Genomic DNA, 22144 nt, shown 5'->3' with positions numbered 1-22144 from the left:
ATCTTATAGATTGTATCTGCGCTGGCTCATAACACATTTCTTTCCAACAACCGAGCAGAATAAACTACACAACTTGATAACAATACAGTATAAACCAAAATGTACGTTGTTCAATTTCTAAATGACACCAACCTCATTTCAAACTGATGGTTCCATGTCAAGCTGTCTGTATATTGTCTGTACTATTCTTCAACCCAGAGGTGCAATACTTAAAGTTTTCAAAATGGGGAAAAAAACTGCTCTGGTTAAATGGAGTGCCACAGTTCAACAATTCATTCAATTATCTGTGCTTGTGAAATGTTTTGATTGCTACAGAACTCATCTCGTCTCACAGTGGCAAGTGTTTACGAATGGCGTTTTCTTGCTGTGTCCTTGAGATTCCCTGCTGGTGTGAAATATGCCGTCGGCAAAAGATTCTGGGGAAAAAAACACGACGTATGAAAGATCGCGCTGCACGCATACGGCACAACGGAAAAGCGAACCGCTGCTGCGAGAAGCAAACATTTACAAAATGATGAACAAGCCTAAATGTGCTATAATGCTGCAGTGCAACGGTTCGAGGAGAGAGACTGTGAAGAACATTGAGTTCTAACAGAGATTAGATTGACACAACTAGCAGGAGAGACAAAAAATGAGTGAAGTGGGCATAGACAATAAATAATTTATTAGAAAACAAACTGAGAGAAAGGAAATATAAGGAGGGAAAGCAGGCATGGTCCACACAGGGCGGGAGAGAAGAGGAGGGGGAATGCTGGAGAAACAGAGAGCGTGACAGAAGTACCCAAGCAGATCCAACAAGCAACAGTCTGGACCTTTTCAAGATCCTACATAATTGATGGAACTGCAGCAACCGGCCATCTTTCCTTTTTTATGGGAACCAAGCGTCACACAATGCACAACCCCAACTGCATCACAGTCACGTGAATGTACTGCAAAAGCTTTTTCTTTTGCACTGAAGACAGATCTCTTGTGACCTTAACAGACAAAGTGGACGCCGCAACAGGTTTGTACGGTCACAAAAAAAAGTGCATATTACGATATTCTCTGATCGGTTTCTGGCTTCATTCATATGTGGAAATAAATCATATATGAAGCGGATACATGCTTTCGCATCCACAATGTAAGCAGACAGATCAAATATTCCCATGTTAAAGGTGCAATGTGTAATTTTTAGAAGGATCTCTTGACAGAAATGCAAAATAATATACAAAACTATATTATCAGGGGTGTACAAAGACCTTTCATAATATGAACCATTATGTGTCTATTACCTTAGAACGAGACCTTTTTATCTACATACAAAGAGGGTTCACTTCCATGGAAGTCGCCATTTTGTGCCGCCATTTTCCTTAATGGACAATTTTTTTACTAAGTTGTCTCCGACGATGATATGTTTGTCCGGTGGCAGCTACCGTAGCGTCTCTATGTGTTTCAAAAACAAGCGGTAAGCAGTGGACTATGCCGTTGGTTGCAATTCGCAACCTCACCACTAGATGCCGCCAAAATTTACACACTGCACCTTTAAGACGTGTCTTGGTCATTGAAAATGCAACGCTGGCAAATGACGTCAACTCAGGTGGACACAACCAGTGACCACATGACTCTTCTTAGCAGCGCAATGAAGGACGACAGGTCCAATTATTGGAGTAATGTTGAAGTTTTATGTCGTTTTACAGAAATAAAGCTCTATAATAGTGTTTAGTGTCTATGCAGACATCAGATACAAATCCCTTTAAAAAGGGATGTGCATTTACGTTACTTTTTCATTTCGATTAATCCATAGGTCCATAGAAAAACGAGTACTCGATTAACTGGGGGCGGAGCAATTAAAAGGACGGGGTGTATACGTCATATTGAAAATTAAAATATTTTTATTAAAAACCCTCAAATTAGTAAAAACTTAATTTTGAAGAAACTATGACAGAAATATGAACACATACTAGATTATTAATGAATTAAATTTTTAAACAGAAACGTCTAACAGGAAAAGCTGTGTGATGAAGTGAAACTAAAGGGTTAATAATAAACACAAACTGATGCACTTTCTATATGACACACTCTACATAATATTAAACCTTGATACAACATAAATGTATTATATAGGGTGACTATACGTGCCATCCTTCCCGGAAGCGTCCTGGCCAGGATTTCGGGTGCGTCTTCCGGAAGTCGTATTGGTCGACTGCATATGTCATAGAAGATTATTATTATTCTTACAGAAAACAAACCGTTACATTTAACATAACAGCGCGCTTTGAAACACGTTCAGCCGAAGCACAAGCTTCATAACAGCTTTTGCTATCATTTTAGCGATTAGCTGTGTCGTGTCGTCCTCTCACCTGATAGATGAAATGCTCGTAAGGCTCTCTGCGTGGTTTCTTTTGACATTTGATGTTTAAATATGGGATGATATGGGGGAACTTGTGATGGCGCTGTACATTTTGCATCTGACTGACTGTATTTTCGTCCTACCGAAGTGAATCCCAAAACCATGGCATCCTTTTTAACCAGTGCCTCAATGATGTGAGGTGTGTTCGCCTTCTTAGCATGCGTGGATCGGCGGGTTGCCCGGCGCTGGGGCACAAACTTTATCTGTTTGTTTTTGAATCATGCATGGTAACGTTACTGATGTCATACGCCGGTCTGCGTAGCTCAACACAACGTCAAACAATCACCCAGTCTTTACTACCACAGGAGCTTGTAATGCTAACCAGACATCCAAATGCAGCCATAACCACAAATAAATAAATAAACCCACATGATTATCGTTTTCGTGATCGATCATCGATGCCACGTTCAAGTACTCAGGAAATCCAGGACTCGTGCCCATCCCTACTTTTAAAAGATGATGTAAGCGAGTCGTCAAATAAATCGGATACAGGGCAACAAAACGGAATTGGGCATCAAGATTTGCAGTGTAAATCCAGCCTTATTTGGGCATGCGGTGGCATGCGGCTGCACGCAATCATGCTGTATGTATCAGAAGGGTTTTTACTGTGACAGCTGATGGATACAAATGGTCATATAATTGATTGATTGATTGACTGATTGAACTATATGAGAAACCACCTGTGGGAGGAAACCGGAGTAAACCTTGATCCCGCGACCTTTTTGCTGTGAGGCAACAGTGCTACCCACTAAGCCAATGTATTGCCCCAAACAATTATCATTGTCATTATTGAGATGGTGGGAAAATGTTTGGCAATCACTGCATTCCTCACATGAGGTTTGACATTATATAGGATGGTGAAACTCAAATAACAGTGAAAACAACAACCTGACATTATTTGGCATAACACATTTAGCATGGCAACAGCCAATGAGAGACAGAGGAAATGTGCTTTCTATAAATAATAAGCTGAATTGAGCTATCATCTCTGTGCGATATGTTTCATGACACCGTTGTATTAATCTACATGATTCCCGGGGGATATATGTCATGTGGAGTCACCGGGTGCAAACCAACATTTCTCATTAAGTGCTATATTTTTTATTCGGCAGGATTCCTCCAAGGTCGCCCTGAATCTGTCTTCGATCTTTAAACTCCACCTCATCTCGCCTCCAGCTATTTGCCATATCCATTCACTATAAATCTGTTATCACTTCCCATGTAGCCCAGTTCTTACTGCAGTCTTGTATCTCTAACCGCTGGTCTAAACTTGCCCATGCAAAAATCTTTGACATTTACAACAGAAAAATCTTGTTTAAAAATGACTTGATTTTCAAGTTTTGAATGCAATACTTCAACGTCTATGTTTCTGCCAAGATGATTCATTATCTCAAGCTCTCACACAAATCTCCATTGAAATCAGTTCTTGGAGACAAAAAAGGTCTGGCATGCTTTTATTTAATATGTTCTCAGTAGACTCGCAAGTTGTCCGCACCTCTCGTGACATCTCTCCACTGACCGACATCTCCCCCAGGCCGTAAGCGAGCGCAGATCACTGACACGGATGAACAGGATCAGACGAACAAACCAGTGCCAGCAGGGTTAGGATTTCTCCCAAAGCTATATCTCTCTCTTTCTCACACTCTCTTCTGTGGTATCATTATCTTTCTATGTAAACTCTCCATCTTTTTTGAAGCCTCTTGCTCTTTCTATTTCCCTTAAGTATACAAAGAAGAACAACAGTGTCAATTTATTGCACACGCTCTATAGGCTGTCACGACTGAAGTCTCTTACGGGGAAGTCAAACCTTTAAGGGCTTCATTTTTCAGCCCTGCAATCTTTCAAACTTCAAACAGAAATAAGTGTCAAGTAGGTTTGTCCCAGAACACAGACACTCCTATAAATAGATGTGCTATAATCTTAAAGACATCACTGTTCAGTGTTGTAGGTGTGCACTTCATAATCGTACATATCGCATGTTATTTTGGCAAGAACAATGTTGGGTTATTCATAGCCAGACTATAATTACCATAATTTGCAATAAATATAGAAAATAGTTCCTCTATGGCAGTGGTCCTCAAACTGTGGGGCGGGCCCCCTTGGGGGGCGCACGATGGTGCCGGGGTACCCAGTTTTATGACATTTTATAAAATACGTTAATTTATCATAAATTCTGTATAACTAAACCTATGTTTGTTTAATCCAAATTCTAAGGCTACGTTTACACAGAAACGATCTGAAGTGAAAACGCAAAAGTGGCGTTGCATTATAACTTTGTATTCCGCGTTTATTCAAGCATTTTTGGGGGGGGGTCTGCATGCATATGGTGATGCAAAAGTGTGGGATATTCGATGTAGTATGCACTCCAGGCGGCTAGGTGGCAATGTGACGCACTGACACACAACAACACTAAGTCCACGCACCTGCGTACAACCTTCTTCCTTGTTCTCCAGGTCTCGTCCAAAGCAGTCTGGTTTGCCTCCGACGAATTGGCGCATCAACAATTTGATAGAGGTAATTAATGCGCCTTCTCTGATCAGTAATACTAGCTGTGAATATTTCGTACAACTGCTGGAAATATTTATCAGAGCTGCTATGGCAACTTGAAGGGTCGACGTATGGAAATGTTTGCGTTTTTACTTTTTAGACGGAAACGTGACGGTAGAGCGTTTTTAAGATTTCCACTCTGGAGGGTGGTTTCACTTTTTTGCGTTTTTAAGCCCCAAAAACGCAGTCGCCATGTAAACGAAAGGCCCATCCGATAAAATATATTTACAGTATGTTTTCACCTTCGAGCGTTCTTGTGTACACAGGGCCTAAGTTTGAGATTGTCATGAATTTTCTTCGGGGGGGATTGGCACGAATGGATGCACCCTAAACAAGGCATGCTGAAAAGTTTGAAAACCACTTCTCTATAGTTATGTGAATCACCTTTATTTTTAATAATGGAGATGAAGACCTGTCTTGAACCTCCATACTTTATCAAAAAGATAAATAACGGCATCTGCTGTCTTTTGCAAATATTTCGTACTTCCCTGCTTTTCCACTCCCGAAATCCTGAAATGCAGAATTGCATGTATCATGCAATTTTTATATGCGTACCCTCATTATCAACGGCATAATAAATGCTCTGAAATTCAACCGTCTAGGCTCGGATCTTATAACAAAAACTAAAAAGCGAAACCAGCCGCCAAATTAGCCACACTGCCAAAACGGGCATAATCTCATTGGTGAGAGTTAATGGATTTCAGAGTTGTAAGTCTCTTAATGAGGCTTCTTTCATATTTATGTCGCACGTCTCGTCTCCGCTCTGACAGCGAACACAAAAACTGCAGGAAGGAAGAGAAATGATGCACTGAAATGGTGCATTTCATACCCTGTAGCGAATGCGTACGGAGCAGCAAAGCGCATTGGGGAACATTAGTGAAACCTGATTATCTCCCAGCTTGGAAATTAATTAAACGGGAGAAGGGGGATCTGGTGGGGCTTGTAGTATGTTGCTATCCGTTTCAACATGTCCACCGCCCTGGAGCCAAAGTGCCCGTGCTCCTAACAGGGTCGCAGTCTAGTGGAGAAGCGCACTTTACAATTTACCCACGCCACCTTTCCTTCAAACCCGCCCTCCGGTCTGTGCACGCTCCATCCCCATGACTATATAAAGACTTCGTATGGATCACATACACAAACAGACAAATTAATAAATACATAAAAAAATAATGTACCGTTGTGATAAATGAACCATGTAAGGAAGTACCACGGTAAAGTGCGATGAAATGTACAAAATGTAATGTCCCCGAGAAACTCGGTCCAGATGTGCTGCATAATTGCGCATGATTTTCCAATCTTTTGGAAACACTTCATGGTATTTTCCCTCGGGGGCAACGCAACATGGCTTCATTGGGTCTCGGGTTCCATAATGTGAAGTCTTTCCTCCGCTTCAAGAAATCTAATATCAAAATGTTCTCCGAGGGATATCACACTCCCAACAAGCTACGCAACATGCCACAGTTCAGCTGTTTCGAGTGTGCATAAATATAATAGGAGAAAACACTGCAATATGACACAAAAACAGATGAAAACCCTCAAAAAAGCAAATAATACAATCACGGTTCTGCCATCGACAAACAATCCCCCCACAACAATCCAGACACGGCTTTCATGAGGAAACAGCACCCAGAAAACATTACGTGAGGTACATCTAAAAATATGGTGAAGAAAACTATGCATTTTTGTAAACCACATACACAGGGGACGTTGTAAGAAGTGGTTTCAAATACGGGGAATCCAAAACCCAAGACGCCTTCACACCAGAAAAGAGTTGCTGTCTATGACAGTAATCCCAGTAATGCTCTTACCAGCCAAGAATAATTGAACAATAAAAGATGGGTTTATGGGTAATAAATTTAAGCAATCTGCACCGTTGGTTAATAAATATAGACATACAGTAATCCTCTTTGAATCCGACTGTCAAATTTTCTGCACGCTCCTACTTTCAAATGACAATGGGATTTGAATCTCATCCAGATTATACACACACCGTTTCCCATTGCAAGGTGACCTTATAGACTCATTTATCCCTTCAGCACTAATCTATCATACAGGTTCACCAGGATGGTGTTACATTTGTAATCTATCCATAAGTATAAACAGAATCAAAGCATAAAGATGCAAAAAAAATGACAAGATTAAATATTTTATTTTGTTCCTTTCTACACCTGTTGTAATAAAATACAAGCACAGAAAGCTACACTGTCTGCAGACAAACGTTATCCTATTTCCTGCTTGTCTGATATTAAAGTTTACAGGCATCGCTAAAGGCACTGGTTAAATAACCATGCATTCCCTTGGACAGTTATATAAACTTCATTGTCCTCGCCACAGACATCATTCTCATCAACCTGCTGTAACATCTCTGCACTGACGCACAGGGTCACTGCAGTTTTCGGGTGACGGTGGGTTTCCTAGACACACCCTAACAACTCCACTGTTCATTTATCTCGGGGCCGACGACAACATGTGTGAAACAGCAACTAGAGGTGAATGCTGACGCACTGAGATAGCAGGGATGGTGGAAATCTGCCAGGTCTCCCTCCATCTATCTTTTAAGCGTTTATTGAACATCAATGCTTATGACCCATAATAAAGGTTTTTTAGTGCAGAAGACATTAGGTTTGGGTTTGGACAGGTTGCTTAATACACCAAGAGTTTGAATAACGCTACAGGCTCATTTGTGACCCTGGACCACAAAACCAGTCATAAGGGTCAATATTTTGAAGCTTTCCATTGATGTATGGTTTGTTAGGATACAACTATTTGAAAATCTGAGGTTTCAAAAAATCACCTTTAAAGTTGTCCAAATGAAGTTCTTACACTGCAAAAAATTATTTTCAAGATAAAAAAATGTCTTAGTCTTTTTGTCAGTTTTCAGTAAAAATATTTTTAAATTCTTAAATTAAGATGCTTTTTCTTGATGAGCAAAACGACCCAAGAAAATAAGGACAAAAATATGATTTTGTGCATAAAACAAGTAAAAAAATCTGCCAATGGGGTAAGCAAATTTTTCTTGAATTTTTCTTGAATTTAGTGTTTAAGAAGAATGTTCAAGATTTTTTTGCCTCCCCAATTGGCAGATTTTTTTGCTTGTTTTATGCACAAAATCACTTAAATTTGATATTTTTGGTCAAAAAAACGGGTCATCTTGCTCATCAAGAAAAGGCATTTTAATGTTAAGAATTTTTAGATATTTTTACTAAAAACAAGACAAAAATACTAAGAAAATCTTTTCTTGAAAATCATTTTTTTGCAGTGTAGCAAGCATATTACTAATGATGAATACATTCTTGAAATATTTATGGTAAGAAATTTACAAACTATCTTTACTTAATATCCTAATGATTTTTAGCATAAAAAACATGAAACATTGCTGGCTATTGCTGCACTGCAAAAAATGAATGTCTTTCTTAGTATTTTTGTCTTGTTTTCTAAAATAAATATCTGAAAATTCTTAAATTGAGATAAGCAAGTGGCTTAAGAAATTAAGCCTTGTTTTTTGAAATAAATGATGAAAATGAAGAGTTTTTTTACTTGAAACAAGTCAAAATATCTGCCAGTGCAGTTTGAAAAATAAACTTAAATTAAGTTTATTGTATTAAGTTGAAACTGGAATTAAGTGTATTTTTCTTACTGCACTGGCAGATATTTTGACTTGTTTTAAGTAAAAAAAAACTTTTAATTTTCATAATTTATTTCAACTAACAAAACTTAATATCTCAAGCCACTTGCTTACCAAGATAATGTATCTCAATTTAAGAATGTTCAGATATTTATATTAGAAAACAAGACAAAATAACTAAGTAAAACATCCACGTTTTGCAGTGTACAAATATACTCTGCAAAAAATGACTTTCCTGCTTAGTATTTTTGTCTTGTTTTAGGTACAATTATCTAAATATTCTTAAATTAAGATGCATTTTCTCCATGAGCAAAATGATCAAAGAAAATAAGTAGTTTTTAGACAAAAAAATAAGTGAATGTGTGCATACACTGCAAAAAAGATTTTTAAGAAAAAAAAATCTTAGTATTTTTGTCTTGTTTTCAGTAAAATATCTAAAAATTCTTAAATTAAGATGCTTTTTCTTGATGAGCAAAATGACCCAAGAAAATAAGTCTAGTTTTTAGACTTAATATATCAAATTTAAGTGATTTTGTGCATAAAACAAGAAAAAGCATCTTAATTTAAGAATTTTTAGATATTTTTACTGAATACAAGACAAAAATACTAAGAATTTGTTTTCTCGAAAATAATTTTTTTGCAGTGTACAAGCAAAAAAATCTGCTAATGGAGTAAGAAAAAAATCTTTAACATTTTTTCTTAAACTAATTCAAGAAAAATGTTCCTAGTGGTGGGCAACGATTAATCGCATACAAAATTAAAGTGCGTTTTTGCCATAATATATGAGGGTGTGCTGTGTGTAATTATATATAAATATTCATGTATGTATTTAAGAAACATTTACATGTGTGTACATATATTTATTTATATTTTTATATATTCTATATTATATCAAAATTAACAAAATTGATATTTAAATAAAACATTTCTGAAATGTATGTGTGTGTTTCTGTTAAAATATACATAAGAATTACACACAAAACGCAAACAAATATTATACAAAAACATACTTTTCTTTTGTTTGAGAGTAATCACGATTATTCATTGTCCACCACTTCTTACCCTACTGGCAGATTATTATTATTTTTTGCTTGTTTTTAAGCACATCAAACTTAAATTAGATTTTTTTTAATATCACTTTGCTCATCAATGCATCTTGATTTAAGAATTTTTAGATATTTGTACTAAAAACAAGACAAAAATACTAAGGTAGAAATAGCTGTGCAACTTGTTACTGGTTTTGTTGTCCAGGGTCACATTTTTATTATGGTAATATTTTTCAACGCAATTTACATTTCATGCTACAATTATGCTTTTATCAACGTACAGTGCATTCAAACTTATAATTTTTTCAGTATGTGTGTTCCCTAGGACTTAAACCCACAACCTTTGCACTAATAATGCAATGCTATGAGCTACAGGAACATATGTCGACTTGTGAAATCTGTAAACATATTAGTACGAGATTTTATTAAACCTTGACAATTTTCTTTACAGGAAACAGGATGTGACTTAATAAAAGATGACTTCATGAAAGCTGATTATTGATTATTGGTCATTGATTATGCAGTGGTGGTAATAACTAAATAAACAAATAAACAAAATCAAAAAAGGAAAATGTATTTCCTCATTTTTATTTACTAAGAAACAAATGATAATATACCAACTAATATACCAAACTATTAATCTAAAAAAAATTGTTTCTTCTTGGCAAAAAACTCAAAAACAGCATTGCATTAGCAGCACAAAAGGTCATGGTTATGTAATGTTAATGTAAAATCCCTTTGTATACAGTCATAGATTGACCGGTTTGTGTTCTCCTCTGATTTGTTCCCAAAATCTAAAGGGATTTACAATCCTCTGACTGCGCAAACACTACTTTTCAACATCCGCATGCGTGCAAATCTAACATCACGTTACATAAACTCTTTATATAATAAACACATCTGCCACATTTCCCCCACAAAACACTTTCTAACCTTTGTAAACCAATGATATTTTGATATTATCGTGAGAACCCAGAACAAATAAGGCCTGAAACATCCCTATATTGTGCCATCTGTGGCCTTGCAGCAGGCTGCAGTGATGCCTGCAGGCCTCAAAGGCTGCAGCAGATCCGATAGCACTGAATCTACAAACCTCAGAGCACTAGGCATCAGGGTTCAGACTGTCTCTTCTGTAACATTCTGTACGCATCACTTCCTGTCACCTTTTCTACCCTTATGTCTGAAATGCTTCGAGCTGTAAAATGTCACATTTCATTGATTTACATTTTTTGGGGGCTAAAAAGTCAGGAGTATCTCTCTAAAACAGAAATGGAAAGGAAATTGTGCCTAGTATGCACAATAGGTTTTTCAGTTTTTTAGGTTATGTATTAAACATGTTTTGGATTTCCACTACATTTTATATGCGAAATATATAAGAAATAAGCCAGTTTATGCCAGTCAGGTAGGCCTGTACCTGTTTCTTAAGCAACACGCATCCATTATATAATGAAAAGCAGGAAAGCAATGCCCCACCCTTAGAAATAAATATGTTCAGTTAATTTACCTCTCCATTTATCAGGCCAAGGTCCTAAATCTCTCTCTCTCTCTCTCTCTCTCTCTCTCTCTCTCTCTCTCTCTCTCTCTCTCTCTCTCACGCACACACACCGCACCGGTAGATAAACACAAAATCGCTTCAAAAATCATATCAGACCCCAGGATTGCATTATTGCATTTAATTTATATGATTAATATTTTAAATCTGCCCACATCAAAAACTAACGCATTCAATGTTATAATAAAATAAACAAAATATCATATTAAAACACACCAAACATAATCGCTACAAACCATTATAAGACACGATGTGACATTAAATGACCTGAATTCGGATCTTACCTCATCTCTCCAGACGCAATAAGACAATAAAATCATCAATATCAATGGCGTTATCTGCCCCATTCTTCTGTCTTCTCTTCTTAATAATACTTTGCTTCTTTCTTTGAACGTCTATTTCAAATGACTGTGTTATTTCCAGAAGGATAAAGCAGTGCACATGCAGTGGTTTTGCCGCGGGATGAGAGCTGCTCTCGTCGGTGCTTGGCTGTGATATCTCCTGTGTGCGCAGATCTCTGTGCGCTCGGCTGCGGCTGCGTTCACTCAAACCCAGCCCTCCTCCGCACGCGACGCGCTCGGGATGCGCAAGAGGGTGGGCGTCAATTTACTGAAGAACAGCGTCCTCTGCTGGACATTAAAAGAAATGCACGTTGACTGGAGCGTGCAAAAGACAGGAATCTATGTGAAGATACACATGAATGAATGCTTAGGCATAGCCTACAAACTAAGTGATTGATTACAGAAGAAGACAAATAACAATAATAATAATAATAATAAATAAATAAATAAATAAATAGAGAAAATAAATAAATGTATGCAATCTTCATTAAACATATTAACAAAATAAAACCATATATATATGAAGAGTTTCGTTGCAAAACGAGATAAATCCATTTTTTTACATTTTTGTAAAAAAAAAGTGTTTATTATTATGTTATCATGTTATTATTTTGTTTTATGTTGCTATTTAGCTGTATTTTTTAAGCTATGAAGATTTAAATCAAAACAAACCAACTGCAGTTGAATTGATATTAATTGTAATGCACAACCAAAAAACGAGATTTCTGAAAAAGAAAAAAAAATGGAGTTATCTCGTTTTGCAACGAAACTCTTCATATATATATATATATATAATCTAAATACTCATTTGTGCTCCTGTACTCTGTATGCCAGCCTCCACTGTGGCACAGCTTATCCCCTCAGTGGATAAATAAGTTATTACACTACTCGGATGGTGTAGTTTCAGATTTAAGCCGCTAGAGGTCAAGGTAATTGTTTACAATATGCGCTGTTACACATACACACAAGGTTTAAGGGCACAAGTCATGAGTATCTTGTCTGTGTACAGAGCTAATGAGGTGGAAAAGTCTTTAGTATGTAGGCATAATCTTAAATAGCCATATGCAACACCTGCAAGTTTACATTTCAAAACACTAAATATATATATATATATGAGTTTTTGCCAATAAATAATAATTAAAAAGTGTGCTGTGACTTTACACAATATAGAAATGACACCTTACCAAGTCTTCCCACTTTGGGTTTATTGGCAACGCTTCTTGGCAGATATTTAGTCAAACAAGACCAAGTCGGAGTATTGTCTTCTTAAAAAAAATCGTTTGCTTAAATCACAATGAATCTACATATTTGTGCCCAACAGTTCAATTATTCCTGACATGAACTGAGCTCAAATTGCGCTAAAAAATATTTTCTTCAGGGTGCAGCAGATACTACGCATGCGCACAGGTTGGCAAGCGCTTCACACACCTCGTACCGAGCCCCTCCCACTATGAATCTTCAGTCTTTAGCGCTTGATGGTTGGCTCGTTTTGCTGGAAGGCGGGACTTCCTTTACTAGAGCGCCTCTACTGAGCGTTGCACTTTCTTTCTTTCATTCATAGTAAAAAAATACTCTTTGATAAAACTGCTGCGTCTTGTTAGTGCATAGTCTTTGACATTGCACACAGTTGTTCTTACATGTTCATGTCAAATTTGATCAAATTTTGATGTTTAACAAGTTTACATAAGATTGTACATTTTATTTTTCAGAATTCTGACATTTCGTTTAGGCAAGACAAGTTTATTTATATATACACACACATTTAAAACATTAATTCTGTGCTTTAACGCGGAGATAGCCCAATGAATTAAACAGTAACAATCAAACAACTTTAAAAGGTAAAGATTCAAAATCATAATGAGAGCTAAATGTACATAACTATTTAAAATAACAACAAAAATAAAATTGATTTTAAATGTGTATAAAAATAAGTCCATTTAGGTAAAATTAACAATTTTGTGCATATACGTATTCATTGAATTTAAACAATTTTTTTAAGGTAAGTGGTTGCAATCAATTTATTTAAACTACATTTAAACAAAAAAGATTAGTAAAGTAAAATAAAATATAAAACTTTTGTTTAAATGTAGCTTAAATAAATTGATTGCAACCACTTACCTTAATTTTTTTTTAAATTCAATGAATCATTTTTTTTTCAGTGAAACTAACTAACCAATTACTTTATTTACGGTAAATAAATAACTTATTTGCAATTCACCCTTTATTTAAAATATTAACCCCTACGACAAGCAAGATGGGTCAATCAGTTTATGATTTTACTTAATGAATTCCACACTAATTATTGGCCTACCTGTGCATAAGGAATGACAGAGTGTCCCGGAAGTCGCACCTTATTTGGTTTGTCATTCGCAACGAAACTCAATTTTGCCCGCAGGTGGGAGGGTGATACAAGTCAAGAGTGCTTCGCTGTTTGAATGTCTGACAAGTAATAAACTTCTTTTGAGCTCGGTAAAACTTTTCTAGTTGAAATATATCATCGGAACCGACAGAAATCACCGGCTTGGTTGTTGTGAAGGACACACCGAGGAGCGCAGTCTTCTGCTCTGTTTGTTTGTGTGGTGACTTTGGACGCGGAACTTGGTTAACATGAGTTCTGCCGTGTATAATCATGTAAGTCTTTTATTTCATTTTAAAAGTAACATGTCTATGTATTCTCCAATATTGTCTGTGTCAAGGTCGACAAAGAGCAGACAGGTGTATTTCGTTCAGTCCTTTTGTAATGAGTAAGTTTACAGGTGGAGGCTGATTTTTTACGAGTATGTTAACTAAATGTTATGTAAAATATAGATTAACAATGATAGCTTGTAAGTTACATTAAATGTTTACTTTCCAACCAAGATACTATTTCGAGATGTCTCACACAGACAGATGTGGCAGTTTCGCATGATCATTAATGCGTCACTTTTCAAATAAAGTTGGTTATTCATTCACACACATATATATATATTAATATTAAAACGACATGCGATAAAAGTAACAAATGTCTGTTTTAAAAATTGTAAGAATTTGACACAGTTAAGTAAATGTGGTACGTAAACAAGAGAATGTGCACGCGCCAGTAGAAACACCTGAGGTAAGGTGATGTATTGAAATGAAGTGTTTTATGAGACTGGGAGGTCTCCAGTTAAATGCTGCTTGATTGCATAGCTAAATAAAAAATAAATAAGAATATGGCATCATATCAGTATTAGACAGGAAAATGACATTGCGGTTAATACCAGAAGATGAGATGAGAAAAAAATGATAACCTCACTGTAGCTATTTCTGTGTATGTCTGTTAAGAGAGTTCCTAGTTTCAGTAAAAGTTAAATGTCTTATCTTTTCGCCTGAATATTTAATGACCTTTAACAGAAGATCCTTGTTTGTTAGTTTGAGAACAGTTTTTATGCGTTTGTAGATATTGCAATGAAATAAGCTTGATTTACCCAAGAAGGCGCTTTGTGAGAGTGGCACAGTACACTGGATGTGTATTGACCCCTGACATTTACATTATTCATTTGACAGGTTTTATTTAAAGCAAATTACACTTGCAAAGCATTCATGGTTTACTTTATTGTGGATACTGGGACTCAAACCCTTGGCTTTGCTGTTGCTAGCAGCATGTTTTGCCAGTTGAGCTATAGGAAAATAAGAAAATGCCAGCAGACACGTTGCTTGGGGGTAAATTGATTATAAGAGATTTATTCAGTGGCAATTTGTCTCTTGTCTTATGTGGTTGTGTTTGATCCATCTCGGGTGTCTTTTCATGTCAGATAATTGTTTTGATCCTATTTGTCACATTCACAGCTTCTTTGTTTTTGTCTTTCTAAAAAGTACCAAAATGCAATTTATTCGAGATTTATGCAGGTATTTTCAAATCCCTGTAACAGTGGTTGTGCTTTTAAATGAGTCATTCACCTACACGGTAAATAATTAAGTTTAAACAACAGCCTAAATTAAAAAAAAAAACCTTGGGTTTGCAACTTCAGAGTCAATTCAACCTGCTATTTTAAGTTTTGACTTGTGATAAGTTGACATAACTTATAAACACGGATGAAATTGTTTAACTTAATTTGTTAATTTAAAGTAACATACAATTATATGTTGATTTTACATAATTTTTTTTACAGTGCAGATTTTTATTACATTTATGCATTTGGCAAATGCTTTTATCCAAAGCGATTTACAGTGCTTTACAAGGTTTGCATATCTTTATCAGGTTGTGATTTACCCATGACATAACGCAATGTGTATACTGTAGATACATGTGTGTATATAGCTTCCTTTTTTAGTTGAGAACAAGCAAATAATTTTATACTAAAATGCTGTCATGTTTTCATTTAAATAGGGGCAACATGATAAAACCTCCCCCATGAACATACATGGATGGATGGATATAAAGATAGATTGATAAACAGATGCTTGCTTCTAACTGGGTTATGTGTGATTTTTTTTTCATCATGTGAGATTTTTGGCCTTATATGCAGTATAGATTTATTGTCTTGCCTGCATTAGCTAAGCAGAAACTATAACATAACAGAGGTGTGTCCTATAAATAGTTTGCAACATGAGTCGTTTCTACAAGGTATACATATCTTTATCAGGGTGTGATTTTTCCACGTCATAACCATAGACTGTAAAAAAAGATGGACGTAGTGTCTATGACCTCAGGTTTCTAAAGATCGTTTTTGAAGCTTAAAGTAGGCGGTGCCTGCAGTCGGCATCTTGGCCGCGCGTCACCGCACATCAGTCGCGAATATTCGAAAACGGATAAAGAGGCGGGAAGTGGTTGAAGTTGAGGTGGCTGGTTGCTGAAACCACGCCCCTCAGCTCAACTCCAGTGACAGCAGTGGCTATTCAACCGCCACTCAAGTGGCCACGCCCTTAATTATGCAGAACTTTAAGGCTTAATATAATTTAAACAGATGAGTTACAAAACAATTCACCTGCTCACAGTTGTCATTAAGGGCAAAATTAGCTATGTAGACCAAAAACCATTTTTGCACCAGGGTGTAAACATTATTTTCTACCGCAATGTTGGGCATTTTAACATGGAGGTCTATGGGAATTGACTCCCTTTTGGAGTCGATGAATTGCAGTTTAAATCACTCCTGTATTGATTTCATCAGAAAGTTTGCCCCTTAAGCCCGATTTATAGTTGTGTGTTAAGTTCTACGGCATAGGCTATCCGTAGCCTGTGTGTAGCCTGATGTGCTCCTCGCAAAAATTTTAACAGCGCGTCAGATCTACGCAGACCGCAAGCGCTGTGATTGGTCCACCAGAACCACTCCCGTCAGGTAAAAAAAACTGCGTCATATGTATTTCCGTTTGCGACGGTGAAAACAAAGATGAGTTGAGGAGTGATTTAACTCAAACTGCAAGAAAAGTTGCTGTTTATTTACTTCCATCAATGCTGGTCTTCTCAAATCATACACAACAAGTTGCTGTTTCGTCTTCGTTTGTGGGTTAACTTGCCAAGCTTCTTCTTTGGCGGTCGCGCAGCTACTGTGGTTACACGCGTGGATACTGCATACCAGCGGTCTGCGCATGTGTTTGTACATCGACGGCGATGCAAAAGTATAAATGAAAACCGACACGGAACCTACGCCGTCGCGGCTACGCCGTAGGACCTACACACAACTATAACGAGCCCTTTAGTCATAACACAATGTATATAGATACTTTTGTATATGACTTCCTTTCTTAAGTTAAAAACAGGCAAATCATTTTATACTAAAATGCCGTCATGTTTTTGTTTTAAATATGGTCAACATGACAAAACATCCCCGGTGAACATAAAGGTCGGATAGATGGTTGAATGGATCAGATAGATGGATGTTATGTAAGATTTTTTTCATCATGTTGGATTTTTGGCATTATACAGATTTTTTGTCTTGCCTGCATTAGCTAAGCAGAAACTATAACATGACAAAGGTGTGTCCTATAAATGTTTGCAACATTATGAGTCATTTCTTAGGCTCTGTTTTGACTTCGCATTAACTCTGTCATTTAAGCATGACCAACCTTCCAAAATATGAAGAGCTCAGATGCACAACCAGCTGACATGTTTTCAGCAATTTAAATCAACGTTTCTGAATGGCCTAAGGCCAGGATTTGAAGCGAAAGTATTTGATGAATGTATAATATATGCTGAAAGTATTTCGGTTAATATCATTATCTCATTTTTGCCAGAGGTGGCGTTTAGAAGCTTTTGCTTCTAAAGGGTGCTTTTGCGTACCAACGTTGCTACTGCAACATAAGAGATTTCTGTGTTTCTAATTAGAGCTGTCGCAATTGGTCGAAACAATCGACTGCGTTGACGCTGATAATTAATTTGTTTTCACGCTAAAATAACAATCGTTTTCTCCGCACTACTAGTAGGCGCAAACCTTACGCTCTAAAAATAGCACTAAAAGCTCGTAATCATAGGGGAACCATATTAGTTCTATATAGAGCCTATAAAGCACGTATGAAGAACCATCCGGGGGGTGATATAGCACCACTATAGCACCAGATATGGTTCTATAGATGGTTTCATCGGACGCACGCGCGCTGACGCGATACACGTCTGGATCCAAACTTTACTTCCAGTTTCTTTTTTAATGGTCTAACTAGTTGCTAAACTGATCTCTTGAACAAATGCCTCGTCGAAAATAACAAATGTTTTGGTTTCCTAGGCAATCTATGTGTTGTTGTTTTTTTGCTTGTTATATAAATAAACTACGTTTAAAGATCTTTGTTGTTATTTATTCTTAGCAGAGTTTACCGGAAGTTACGTGCGGACCACGACAGCCGCTTGTTTATGTTGTTACTGCTGAAACTGTCTGTATAGCACAATACGGTTCTACACAGGTGCTACATAGGTACTATATGGCACTTAAAATGATTCACCTATTATTATGAGCCAGCGAACCATTTTTAGTGCTACAGTATTTAGCACTGTTTCATTTTAGGGTGTATGTCTCTCACGTCTCCACCAGTTCGCCGTTTTCAAAGATGATGGATGGATGGATGGATGGATGAAGTGAGGTCGAGTGCAATGTCAAACGAGTTAGTTTGCAAAAGGCCGAAGGGGTCTTATGGGAGTACTTCAGATTTGCTGGTAATAAAAGGCCTGTTTGTAAACTCTGTAAGGTTTTGTTAGCACATCACAGCAAAGTACCTAGCAACATCTCCAGGTGCTTCTTTGAGAACCAAGCCAAAAAAGTTATGTGCACATAACTAAGACCTTTACTGCATTAGGGAAGACAGTGGGTACAGATGTACACTGTTATTGTGAGACACACCTACCTACCTTTACTAGATTTCCACGTATTGGAGTTTCTTCAGGTCTTCAGGCCTGTTGTAACTTGATTGCTAGTATTTCAAAGCACAGATCTTGCATTGTTTTGGTTTGGGCTCATGTATATACAGGAAGCCTTTTTATAGATGGTCGGTTTTCTTAAAGACAAATTTGCATCAAAATGTTTATCAAAGATTTATACTATAAAAAATAACACAAATATAAGTCCTCAAACTTTATAGGTAAAAGAAATGTCTGATGGCTTTTTTATAGATTTGTTCTTTTTTGCTTTTAATTCTTCTAGGCCAATGCCATTTAAATTAGGTTGGCTATAATTAGTTTTTTTTTGTTGAGATGTGGGCTCCAGATGCAGAGGTTGATAGTATTGGTACATTCTGATCCACCCTAATAATGACAATTCTGTCATTCTGGCCCTCACAACCTTTTTTGGGGATAAAATATCCCATTCGATTGATCTTTATGAAAGATACTGTTACTACTAAAGATACTACTGTAGTTGCATTGCTGTAGATGACATTGTCCTCTGTTAGGACAGGTTTTGTCATTTTATTCACTTCATTGTATGAGCAGCAATCTGTTTTATGCAGACTGTTTTATAGATCTTCATTGGCAGATGATACAGTGCACAAGAGCTGAGTTCAGTGCCCTGTTTTCCCATACCGAGATTATTTGTGTCGTTGTGTCCTTATCTGACTCTGAACTGCATTCATTTTATGTCTGCCTGCAGTTTTTGCTAACGTGATAAAGTTATTGACCAGAGTGCGTCTGACTTTTTCTCTTTTTACCCAAAGAAGGAAGTTTGTGGTGGTACAATTCATTTCTGAAAAAAAATAACACTACGACAAGACCAAGCTGAAACTGACATGAAGGAATTGCATCGTAGACAGAACTTAATTTATGCCTCGTCTTTTGTAATCCTGTTTGTCTTCCTCCCTGAGGCTGTTTCGGTTCATTTGTGACCTCTTACAAGTTTTTTTGAAAAAGAGTAACATAAGGTAACAATGTTGAGATGCAGTGTTGGTTCAGTATGTCAGTTTCATAAATGATTAATAGTTCTTGTTCTCTTGTTTCCCTGTTTATTAATTAACAAAGCAATTTGACTTGATAAATCATTACATAATCGATTTAACATTCAAGTTCCCAGTCTTCAGTTTCTCAGCGTAACATCAAGGCCCTGTTTTGGAATGACTTGAAGGTGGAGTCGCCGATTTGGAAAATGCTCATAACATTAAAGGCATCCCACTATCACTGCAAATCGCAGTCCAAAGCCACGCCTCTTTGGACCACATGCAATTTTAAATGAACATGTTGTTCAAGAAAATATTGGTACATGCACTCTAAAAATGGGTGGGTTATTTTTGAGCCATGGGTAAATATTAATTGTAATTATTATATAAATTATAATAAATATATATTGTTATAAATTTAAGGTTATAATAATTATTATCAATTATTATAAATATTATAATAATTATTAACCCAATGTTGGGTTGTTTTAGCTAGGGCTGCATAATGATTAATCGCGACTAATTGTTTGCAGAATAAAAGTTTTTGTTTACATCAAAACATCATATATGTCTGTTTACTGTGTACCAACCACATAACCAACGTCAAACTACATGAAAATTGTGAAATTGCTCCACTCCATTTGTGTTTATTCCCACTGTCCTGCTATGATTGCTATGTGTTGAATTTCTGAAACGCAGCCAAGTAGTCTCAAGTATGTTTGGTACCTGTTAGCATTTGCTTTAGCATGAAAGCTGCTTTGATGTGTGAGAATGACAAGGGCAACATACAATTAGCAAGTTCTTACTTGATAATTGGGTGTGTGTTTTTTTGCTGCACAAAAACCTATACATTTTACATGTTATGTCATTAGCAGATGGGTTCTTATTTTAACAACTTATTTTTTATTAATTATAGCAGATGGAGAAGTAAGCAAAAAAAGTGCCAGACCTCAGTTACTATGCAAATACACAAAACATAAATTCCTGTAGCTCTGGTGGTAAAGCACTGTGTTAACACCACAAAACGCTGTGGGTTTGATTCTAGAGAACACACATACTGATAAAATGCATAGCTTGTAGTGCACTATAAGTTGCTTTGGATAAACACGTCTGAAAATTGCATAAACTGGACTTTAAGTTCAAGTTTAGGCCTATATGCTGCGTGCATACGACTGTTGTGTTGTGATCTTTAATTTTTTTCTCAGAATTTGTAAGCCTGCTGAACGGGTTTCGTTTTTCTTGTCAGTCAGTACCACGTGGTAAGCAGTAGGCAAAACACAGGTGACGTCCAACAGTTCATAAATACCACACCTTGCAATGAGTTATCACTACACATCTGTCCTCAAGGCTGTAACATCTTTACCACACCACTGACTGTAGCTTGCTATGTTTTTTTCTGGGATTTTTAAATATTTGTTGTTTCTTGCAAATCACAGGTATTCAAAAGTGAGTAAACTCTCAGAAAAAAGGTACAGACGCTAATATGTACCATTTAGGCACAGATGTGTACCTTTGATGTACCAATGTGCACTCTTTAGATACAAATGTGAAAGGGTGCTGGCCCAGCGACAGCTTTGGTACCTTTCTTTCTTTTGTTTTTCTATGTGTACGTATTGCACAGTTGAAAGCACAAGCCTAGCATAGTTTATTTGACTTGTACGTGTACACAGATGTTTGACACATGCGCATTGCAGCAAAATGCATTGCATATCCTGCTACATATACTACATTCTCTCGTAGACGCATGCGCGGCCTACACGTATACTTTTTTGATGGCAAAACTTTGTCACGTGCACTTTACGAAAACCCCCACGTACACGTAAAAAATTGACACTACTTTGGCCTTGAGAGTGTAGACTTTGAGGAAGAAAAGGATCACAGTTTGATGTCACAATCTTGGAAAGTTCAGGCAACTTTCAGGAAATGTATCATAAAATGTTATTTGTGAGTGATTTCGAAATATGCTTTGCTCTAAAATGTTTCATTGGCTCTAAACTACTTATTAATTAACTGTAGCAAGTGCAAAGATCAATTCCTGTTTTATTATGTTGCAAATTGCAATTATGGCTGATATATATTAATGCAATTCTATTACACGTTTCAGTGGATGCACGCCCGTTGCTGCCATTATGCCACTGGCCTGCAGTTAACTTCCAGTCTGTATGTGTTTATCAGTCTGGCTAGTGGCTAAACTGACCTCTGAAACAAATACTTTGTCGACAATAATGGATTTGGGGTCTCTTTTATAAAGCCAGTTCCACACGCAAAGGTTGTGATCTATAAAAAAACAAACCTGTCGGGAGAATGGGCTTGCAGGGTGGGATCGGAGAATAA

The 22144-nt window shown here is 36.8% G+C and overlaps 2 protein-coding genes across 5 annotated transcripts in view; one reads left to right on the top strand and one right to left on the bottom strand.

Moving 5' to 3' along the window:
- aplp1 (amyloid beta (A4) precursor-like protein 1) overlaps window positions 1-11692 on the bottom strand; it is a 71954-nt gene extending 60262 nt beyond the window's left edge. Inside the window, exon 1 of one of the 4 annotated variants that reach the window (XM_055197115.2) lies at window positions 11444-11692. In XM_055197115.2, the coding sequence (XP_055053090.2) occupies window positions 11444-11506 (63 nt within the window). In that variant the 5' untranslated portion in view covers window positions 11507-11692. The remainder of the gene's footprint in view (window positions 1-11443) is intronic. The other 3 variants (XM_055197114.2, XM_055197118.2, XM_055197117.2) reach the window with 3 other exon arrangements.
- A 2157-nt stretch (window positions 11693-13849) lies between these two features.
- The window catches only part of st14 (ST14 transmembrane serine protease matriptase), a 53683-nt gene continuing 45388 nt past the window's right edge, over window positions 13850-22144 (top strand). The window contains exon 1 of the mRNA XM_073862555.1: window positions 13850-14131. Within this exon, the coding sequence (XP_073718656.1) occupies window positions 14108-14131 (24 nt within the window). The 5' untranslated portion in view covers window positions 13850-14107. The remainder of the gene's footprint in view (window positions 14132-22144) is intronic.

Source organism: Misgurnus anguillicaudatus, chromosome 24, assembly GCF_027580225.2.
Source record: "Misgurnus anguillicaudatus chromosome 24, ASM2758022v2, whole genome shotgun sequence".
In the NCBI taxonomy this organism is placed as follows: Eukaryota; Metazoa; Chordata; class Actinopteri; order Cypriniformes; family Cobitidae; genus Misgurnus; species Misgurnus anguillicaudatus.
Note: the sequence above shows the minus strand (reverse complement) of the source record. Positions and strands in the feature narration are given on the sequence as shown.